At 30.4% G+C, this 10,611-nt stretch overlaps 1 protein-coding gene across 1 annotated transcript; it reads right to left on the minus strand.

Moving 5' to 3' along the window:
• Window positions 1-4,527: 4,527 nt before the first annotated feature.
• su(f) (cleavage stimulation factor subunit su(f)) lies at window positions 4,528-10,611 on the minus strand. Its single transcript, XM_011639749.2, has 13 exons — window positions 10,439-10,611; window positions 9,703-9,894; window positions 9,519-9,551; window positions 7,787-7,884; window positions 7,472-7,625; window positions 7,134-7,367; window positions 6,670-7,053; window positions 6,349-6,595; window positions 6,185-6,254; window positions 5,996-6,092; window positions 5,655-5,913; window positions 5,432-5,566; window positions 4,528-5,360 (listed from the first exon to the last, which is right to left on the minus strand). The coding sequence occupies exons 1-13, from the start codon at window positions 10,460-10,462 to the stop codon at window positions 5,146-5,148; spliced, it is 2,142 nt and encodes a 713-aa protein (XP_011638051.1). The 5' UTR covers window positions 10,463-10,611; the 3' UTR covers window positions 4,528-5,145.

Consider the following 10,611-nt stretch of genomic DNA (forward strand, 5'->3'; position numbering starts at 1 on the left):
AATCTATGTAAATGAATTATGTATAGAACATATAATCTTTATTAAATTTCGAAAAAAATATTTCATGCTTATTGTCGAAATTGTCCTGAAGAAGTAAACGTCGCATTCATTCAAATAGGACAAATCTCGTAATTTTAAAATTCCCAATCGACGTGTAGAGTGCCTCCGGGCAGAATTTCAAAGTTGGTCGAGGAGAGGACGATCGTGATCGTTGTTACTCTTATCGTTACCGATGCAAGGAAGAAATTACTCTTACCAGCTCTATCTGGGAGTAGTCCCGTGCACACCACTAAGTACGAGAGTTATGCGTTAGCGTCCTATGAAAGGCCGAGTACGAACAGCAGCCAGGGCCTGCTGCTTTCGGCTCTTGTCATTTGTCTTCCTCCGAGATAGAACCAAAGTTTCAAAGACCGCCCCAAGTCGCGTCCCGGGCGAGTAGCAGGGCCGACGTCTCCCTAAATTTTCGCGCTTGCAGAATTAATGGCGGCGTCAGTTTGTAAAATCTTCGTTAACGTCGCAGGGGACGATATACGTCCCGATAGTTGGAATCGAGTAAATCGAGCTGGTCGTACATAATGGCGAAATAGATCCTAATTTTCTCCCGTCGGTGTCACGAAAACGGAGAAAAATTAGCGGTACCATGCTGGTTTTATTCTCGAACTTTCTGGCGAAAAGATCGGCTTTATAGTTCGCTGATGTGAATCAAAAGTGACAAAAACTTTTCACCGAATAATTAAATAGTGACTTCGCAATCGTCTGTCCTTTGTTCATAATCGTTTTTAATCCTTCTGTAAATTTAATGATTAAAAACCCTTCTTTGCCTACGTTGTTTCATCTTTCAGGATGAAATATGCATTCGGCGCTTTTAACCATCTACTGCTACGCTTCAGTTTGCATTATTTAATTATACATAATCCCGAGGCTGTTTCCAACTCGTAGAAACCGTAGTAGTAAAAAGTAATCGTACAAATTATTATGTCAATATATTGTAGAAATTATACATAACATGTTCAATCAAATAATTTTCGACTTGAGCGCTAAGCATCGTAAGACATAAATATAATAAGCGATCACGTAGTAATAAAATAAATTAAATATAATGTTAATCATTTTGTTTCCTTACTTTGTTCATCATTGAATTTTTACATCGTACGGATTTTATAAATACAGTATTGTAATTATTAAGCATCATGAGAAAAAATATCCTAATAATCATTTTTAATTTTTTTATATAATTTAATTTATTCTTATTATTTGTATTCTTCTTATTTTTATTGTTATTAAATAACAGTACTTAATTTTCTTATTGATTGTAGACTTTTTATCATAAAAATTATTTATCTATATATCTATATATCTAAAAAAGATGTCTTCTTCGATAGCTTATTCTAGGAGACGTAAGAAATAGATTCGTAATAGATTTTGAAATATATCGCAAGAATATTATTGAAAATAGCATAAATTAAAAATTTATCATTAACATTAATGCAAATTTTATTATATGCAGTCGCGAATGTAAATTATGAAAGACCATCCGTTTTATTCTTATTTTATTTCCACAACGTTGCACAGATGTGTATTTTTCTGATATCCTTGATGAACGAAAATTTTTGGAAACTTTAAAATTTTTTATGCTTATAAAATTTGAAATATATCAATAATATAATAATATGATGACAAGTGTATTAATATAATAAAGGATAATTAAAAATATCCTTTATCGCATTTAATCTTAATCGTTTTTCAAGAACATTTATTTCAATATTTTTTATAACTTTTTGCGAGTTTTTCAAGTATTTTTGACCAATGGGTAATAAAACTGATAAAATGATAACTGTGGATCATAGTTTTATATAACGTTAAAATTATTCGAGGCTTTAAGATTCTATAAGAGAAATAATTATTCAAATTGGAATGAAATTGCACACATGTGCACCATAGTGCGAATAAAATTCGAGATACTAAGCCAGTTGATACTAGGGGATATAATCTTTTTTTTAGAACCAATCTCTCAAGGATGACTGATCCGAACAATCGTTTGGGCTTAGCGAGTTCACCGACTGGAGCTCAATACATCATGGGTACTCACATACATTTACACATACAACCGTGTACAAACGTTTTTTTATGAGTGACAGTATAATAAATATTTGAGGAAAAGTAAAAATGAGATACGATCTAATTTGAGAATAAAAAAAGAATAAAAAAAAAAAAGAACGAAATACATATATGTGTACAATATAATAAAAAAATAATAACTTTAAAATATTTTTTATTTATATTACTTAATTAAAAATAAAAGTTTGAAAAATTCTTAGTTATGATGCTATTTTTTATTCATAGCAATATAATTACTGTTGGATATATTACAATGATAATTACGGAAGTAATATTAAAATAATTATTATTAAATTGAAATTAAATGTAATTACAATTAAATTATTGATATAATATTAAAACGGTTATTAATTATTAAAATGATTTGTCACGCACATTTCTGTATTGCAATAGTCGCGCTTATATTATTTTTCAACGATTCAGACGACGCAGTTTAATGAACTCGATGTGCTAATCTTTGATAATTTATTTATCGCGCAAGTAAATAGTTTCCTGTAGTTGCAGTAAAAGCTTTCTGATACAGATAAGAGAAGGATACGATAAGGAGGACACGTTTAAGTACTGTACCAGCGCGTTATTACATCTGTAAAGAAACACCTGGACCTCTCGAGGGTTTCCAGGTGTCTACCAGAATTTGCGCGATTGTTATCCACTTGGAAATAATACGGCACTACTATCTCGCCGAGAAACTTACGAGAAACATTCAAGCTTGCATAAAGTCATTCAAAATAGTTAATTTTTTTTCTTTTAAGTGATCGATGCAGCGATTTATTGCGATTTTTGATAGGACGATTAGCTTCGTTCGTGTTAATAATGTAATCGTCTACAAACTCGAGATCAATTTTTTCTTTTGTATATTAAAGTAGCCAATCAATATCGAAGCGGAGATTTGACTTAAAAATTCTTGCTTGAGATTTTATGTCGATGTATTAAAAAGGAACGATGAAATTTCTCTTTTATATTCGTTATCACATCGTGCTTACCAAAATGTGATGAACGAGCCAGCATAATTAAGTCATACCGAGACTGCGACATCGATTTCCCAGGAGGGGGCACGTTACGCTCATCAGGGGGAATCTCGATGGCGCAGGCGGTTCTAGAAGAGTACAAGTGTGAGGTATCCCGACCCAAGATAGATGGACGCGCAAGTATGCCGTAGTTACGCGTCAAACGCTCGAGGATTTATGCGCGCGTAATAGAGTTTGGATACTCCCTCACCATCATGCACTGTTCATCGCATGCACTTCATTCAGTAGTAATTAAGACGATAAAGCGGCCAATATACTCCATAGTTAACCGCAGGTTTAACGTATCGTTTAAAAGTCTACCAATCTATCTATAACAAACTGTAGAGAGGTAGACATTACATCACTTCTATTTTACAACAAATTTAACACAATATCAATAAAAGAATAAAATAATGTAATAATTTTGAAAATATTTATAATTGATTGATCAAAATTGAAATATCCTGTATATTGAGTTTTCTATTAGTATTCGTTCGAAAACAAAATATAAGTTATGCATTTCTTGCTAAATTTTTATTTTAATTATATATATTTAATTTATTCTAAATGAATTGTAAATATGTTTAAAAATATCTATTTTTTTTAATATTAATATTTATTTAAGCATGCCTCCATTAAATCATTTTATTATTATAGAAAAGATTAATAAATTTATTATAGAAAAGATTAATAAAGTATCATGAAATTCTATCTTAAAAATAAAATTAATGAATAAAAGTGATACCTACTTAAATGCTTTAACTCTACGGTTGAACCTTAGTATCAGATTTCTGAACCAGGCAAATCAATTTTTTTCTAAAATGATATTCAAAATTCGTCGAAACGGTTGACAAACTGATGCGGTTTCGTGCAGATTTCGGTCGTTTATCAAGTTTTCGGTGCAGCTCTAACTGCGGACGCCAACTATTTTCGAAGCCCGCAGCCCAATTTACCGTTAACCCAAGGGGCCATTACCAGCCACTCGAACTAGGAATAGTGATCAAAGTTTAATTGCACCCTTATCGTAAAGTTGTACCTGCTAACAAAGTCTACCTTACCCGCGAGAAGCGCTGATGACGAACTATTTACTTCATTGAGGCGTTAATATCCCCAATCTGTTAACCGACCCAATCGTATATCTAGTGATCTTCTATCTACAGTGATAAAAAAAATGATAACAAAGAATTTTTTTGTCAAATTTAAAAATGTTGGACGTGTACACACACACACACACACACACACACATCTTGTTCGCTATTTAAAATAAATTTTCTGTGACAACGCATTATCCTCACAGTCTCAAAGAGTCTCTAAATTTTAAAAGTTTAAAGTTTTAAAGTTTTAAAATTTTAAAGTTTTACTTGTAATACTGGGATAGATATAAAATTATATTGCGATAGTATAACGTAATATCACATTAATCATTTATTGGTCCTGTATGATAAGTTACATACATTTTAAATGAATATTGACATAGGAGTTTCTCCAGAAAATAAAAATATTAAATGCGATGTCAATACTTGCGACAAAATTTATACGGACATGACATCCATCGTCTTATACAATGATTATAATCTCATTATAATGCCAATTTTAATTTAATAGAATTGAAATCGATTTATTTTACGCATGGATCACAGAAGTTCGTTTATCTATAAATTATAGGCAGTATTTTCTTTTTTTTCCATTTTAGAATAAATCAAAAGATGCAAAGATAAAATTTCTGAGTACATAGTACTCAAAATATCGTGCACGATGTCACGTAAGATATTTAATAACTTTACAAATGTATATTTCACAATAATGATAAGTCTGTGTCTTCCTACATAAGTAATGGTACAAAATGAAATCATAAAAATATATTCGTGACATGAATCATTGTGACCATTCATATATGTTTCATTTACATGGTCATTCATATATGTTTCATTTACATGGTCATTCATATATGTTTCATTTACATGGTCATTCATATATGTTTCATTTATAAGCCATTCATCTTTTTCATTTCATGAATCATTCATTTGACTCGCTTTTGTTGTCTTTGGCGGTAAATATCGTTTATAGGTGGAGGTGGTAAATCTTCCTCCTCGCTGTCGTCGCCACCTAAACGCGTTCGTCTACGTTTCGATCCGATGCTCATGCCATCGTTACTTTCATCGACGATCCAATGTACAGATTTCGCAAGATCGAACAACTTTGTGTCACATCCATTATCCGCCACTGGCAATGGAGCTGTAAAATTTCAATTTTGTATAACGCGATGTTTATAGAAAAGAATTTATATGTGAAGCGATAATAACTACCATGATCGGGTAATTGAATTCTGCTGAAAACATCCATCAGTAAATCAACGGCAACGAATGGGCCTCTAAAGCAACCAGGTGGCGGCAACATAGTGCATAATTGAGCTGCGGCTGGTGGTAATGGAAATGAACCACCTAGAATATAACAATAAACATGAGAATATATACAGAGCTGATTACATTTGATATAGTTTAAACGGATGTAATATAGTTGATGGTTTACCTGGTACTGGATGTTCACCAGGCAAAGGATTCACTTTTGGTTTATATGGTATCATTTGTGATAAATCAGGTCTGGGTAACGCAGCAATTGCTTCTTCTGGATCAGGTACGCGGGGTATAACACCAATAGAATTTCTAGCAACGCTTGAAACATCCATGTATCCAATTGATCTCAATTCCATGGGAGTACATGGATATAAATCTAAAAATTTATATCTGTCTACTAATTGGGCGGTTTCTTTTCCTTCAAATTCCTTAATCTAATGGAACAGACAAATAATAATTTAAATGATTATTTATTATTTTTTGTATTATAAGCTACGTTTGAGACAAATATATAACCTTTTCCAATACTGCACTTCGTCTCTTCTCAACTTTGACGATACTAGCTAAATCGCCGATATTAGATTCAAATTCCAAAAAACGATTCCATATATCTCTGCAAGAAATAATGAATTACTATTTGCGAAAATTATAGTTTATAATAATAGTAAAACATATTTAATATGATATATATATATATACACATACACTGATTTTTCTGGTTCCAGGCTACCAGAAGATAATACTCTCTCGAATAAGACTCTTGTATTGTTATCCTCTGCAATAATGTACGATATATAATAACATACATAATCATTCACATACATAAAACAGAATTTATCAATAAATTACATATGTTCGTAAATTCTTACCGTTTAAATGCGATAAGTAATCTATATAACAAAGAATATAATCAGGATTATCTCCAAATTTCTTTAAACCTAATTCGAATATACGGAATGCTATATTTTTATCTTTAGTACAATAGTATTCCATTAACGCAGCAGCAACATAAACATGATGTTTACATCTGATATCTTCTCGTGCTCGTTTAAATACTGTTCTTGCAGATTTTATACCTTCGGCTCTTCTCGCAAATTTCATATATTGCACGTATGCCTGTGTAAAACGAAAAATGTTAATGTGTTAATCAAAAATATGATTAGGTAGTACAAATGTATATGTATACTAACCAGAGTAGGATCTATGTCAGGTATATCGAGGAACTTTTGATATATTTGATGAACTTTCTCGTATTTTACTCTACCCTCTTCGAAGTCCGCATGTGCAAAATATAACAACATGTTCTTCGACAATAACGTGTTCGTCGCTCTCTCGAACATGGTAGCAGCCTCGTCGCTGAGATTCTTAGCTGCATTCACGTCACCTTTTTCTGTCAGTATCTTTGAACTCAATTCTAAAAAATGCGCTGCTTGATGCCAAACCGCAGGATGATGACCCAAACATAACAGACATTGTTCGATTGCAAACATGACCCTGCGAGCAACAAGCGACGTATCTTCCGTTCTAAGAGGATTACTCCGTTCCCATGCAATATATTTCTTCCATAATTCGACCTTAATAAAAATACATTAAATATACTATAAATTAAATATTTCATATGTTGCGACTAATATATTCAAACAAGATAAAATACCTGTTTAACTTCTTCGGGATGACCAGTTGGAGGAACGCTGGGTGCGCTCCGATTTAAACCTCTCGTAACAGCTTCCAATTCCTTAGCGACACGCCTTGCATTCATATAATCCCTCGATCTTTCGATGGCCATCTTCTCTGCGATTATTGGATTAATGTTCTGCTCAAATGCCATGTAATCCTTCCACAATTGCTCCATATTAATCATAGGATTAATAACACCTCGTTGATACACCTATAAATATTCGTCGGCAATTATTTTTAAATTATACGGGATATTAAATTTATTTCTCTTTCAATATTGTAAAATATATTTTAGTGTTTTATATAGCATCTTACCTTTCGTACAGCGCTGATTTTCTGATTTTCCGCGTATGATCCGACTGCTTCGACACTCTTCAAAAACATAACGTAGTCATTCCAGATGCTGTAAGAATGTATGTCCATGCCAATCTTATCCAACGCGAAGTCATATGCTTGTGCCATTTTTTCCCTAGAAAAATGTTATGATTAATTCGCTTTAATAAAAAGCAAACAATGTAATTTTGTTCCGATTGTATGATTAATTTAATATCGCTAAGAAAAAGAACGACTTCCGGCTTATACTTGCACCGGAATTATATAGTTTAAAATAAAATATTTTCATATACTTACTTATATGTAGTTAGACTCGCTTTCGTTTCTTTGACATAAGAAAGATATAGTTTCCACAATTCAATATTTAATATTTTCATGAGGCACCTTTGGAAAAGCTGTTAGACAAAAGAGACATTTTATAAATGTATCGTAGAAACTAGACGCCGTAAATATAAAGCTTCACATAAACCCTGTCCCAAAGGAAGATATATACATACATATATATCTACCAACTTACTTACCCATAAAGGCAAGTTTCATTTTTTACACATAGTTAAACATTTTCTAATATAAATCACGGGATAAATTGTATATTTATTTCATAGGAAATAACAGGCAGAATTTATTAAGAAAATTTTTAATAATACAATCACTAATAACAATAGTATTTGTATATATAAAATTGGGATAAATAATAATGCACCAATGCATCAATTGAGAATAGTTTATTGTATAAATATATGATTTAGCAATAATAAAAGAAATATTCTTAGTAAGTTTCATATATAAAATATATATATTTTTTTATATAATGTTTTATATAAAAAAAGCCCCATAAAATAAAAAATTTATTTATTTTCTGCATCTGGGGCCAATAGAAGAACAAACCTATGTGGGATCCAGAAATGAGTGATCCCAAGACATTATAAAAAAATGAAGACAACGTGAAGCAGCATAAAGTGATAATAAAAAATATATTTATACACATGAAAAATGTAATAGATCGTAACAAATGAGAACAAATAATTGAATATATAAAATTGCTTAATTAAATATTTTACCACTTTATGCTACTTCTAAAAATTATCGCAATATTTGAGTACTATTGATGTCAAATTTTCTCAAACATTGCTAATAGGGAAGGTGTGGAACTTTTCATATTCATAATCGAATAAAATAATATTATGAGACATATTCCTCAATATATTATTTCGTGATTGAGGATTTTACGTTATATAAATATATCTCGAATCGTATTTATTATAAGTGCTATCTCGTTTGCAATAATGTTTATATACTAATTGATTTAGTACCGATCGAACACAGCACTTAAGCGCAAATAAAAATATATTACAGGAAGGAATATAAGGCTATTATATTCAGAAAGTTGTCTTCTTTGGAATTCCTGTTGTAATAACTGTTTATTTTCAAATAAATTGTACAACAAATAATATAAATAATGCCAAGAAAACAACCTCCCAAACATATAAAAAGATCCATTATTAATCAATGAAATAATTGGTTTATGGTGAAATAGTCTTTTTATTCACCTCACATAATATGCAAAGTGCTCAGAGTCACATTATAATATTCGGACATGTTAGTAATATCCTAAAATTCTAGCCTGTTATGTTACAGCAATCAAACAAAATTGAAACATCCATACTGTAAAAATAGCATTCATAAAAGAGTTAACTTTACAACAGAAAAACGCGTCTGTTGATTAAATTAATTAATAAGTTAAAACCAATTAATATAAAAGTATCATACAAAGTATAATTTTTCATATTAAACACAAATTTAAGCAATTTTAATTATAACGAAGAATCAAATTTCATTACGAGGATTTAATTCATTAAATATTTTAAAGATATTTTATTTTAATTCTTAATTTATTTACTTGCACAAACTGAGTTTTCTGTGTGTCATTTGAAATATTTTGGAAGTAAATTTAATTAGATATATATAAAAAGATATATATAAACTTATTTACACTAGACATATAGATTTAGAATTAATATTAACATACCTTTTCCACCTTCTCAAAGTTCCGCATTTTCATCTAAAGAAACAAAAAAGATATATATATTAAAATTTCATTACAAGTATTTCTTTTAGATATAAAATAAAAAATATATTAAACGATCTCTTGGTATTTATTACATTAAATGTTTCATAAAAATAATTTTTATACAGAATGATTTTATAATTACCTCTTGTTCTATATAAATTTTCCAATATCGTCCAGCTGATGGGAATACTGAAACAAGTTTCTCAAATACTGGTCTCACTTCTACAATCGGTCTGTTTTGTGCTTCCCTTATGAGTATACTCCATGCTTCCAAATCATATGGCGATTCATCGACAGTCTTCTGAGCACGTTGTAATTTCTCATTTCCCCAATCCTATAAGAAAATACATTTGATAGACAAAATTTCAGATATTAATTATATTAAATACTTTTTCTATCTAAGAACTTTTAAATACATATATAAAAAGATGAAATCTTAAAATCTAATAAAGAAAATATAAATTCTATTAATCCTTTCACAATATAATAACTACAAATGTTAATATATTAGTATTTTTAAAAAATTTTATATAAAAAAATACTTATAATGCTATAATTAAGTTTAATCGTTTATAATGGTAACATAACATTTTTATAGCCATATAATTAAGAATCCATTTCTTTCTTATCAAATTTTGCAAGTTTGTAATCGAAAGAATTTTATATATATATATATTATACTATAATTTATTATTATATATTATATACATTATTAATCGAATTAAAAAAAATTAGATAAAATTAGGATTAATGTGAAGAAAATAATAGACTTTTTGCATCGTGTAATAATTGCAAACAGATTTCAGAGATTGAGCACGAAGATTGAGGTTATGATGGATTTAGGCAAGTCGCCGCAAGAAATACGAAGAGATACTTACGAATTCCGTTTTATTTTCCGTCATCTTATCAACTAATGGCCCACGCGAGACGCGTAGATCCCGTGATACTCGCTCGCGAAAAAGATGAGGGATCCCAACTGAACGAAGTCGTCACGAAGAAGCAAACGCCAACAATGCAACGAATGCTCCGGAGCTGATGCGCGTGGCGCGGA

The sequence above is a fragment of the Pogonomyrmex barbatus genome, unplaced genomic scaffold (genome assembly GCF_055798465.1).
Source record: "Pogonomyrmex barbatus isolate J1 unplaced genomic scaffold, ASM5579846v1 scaffold17, whole genome shotgun sequence".
NCBI lineage: Eukaryota > Metazoa > Arthropoda > Insecta > Hymenoptera > Formicidae > Pogonomyrmex > Pogonomyrmex barbatus.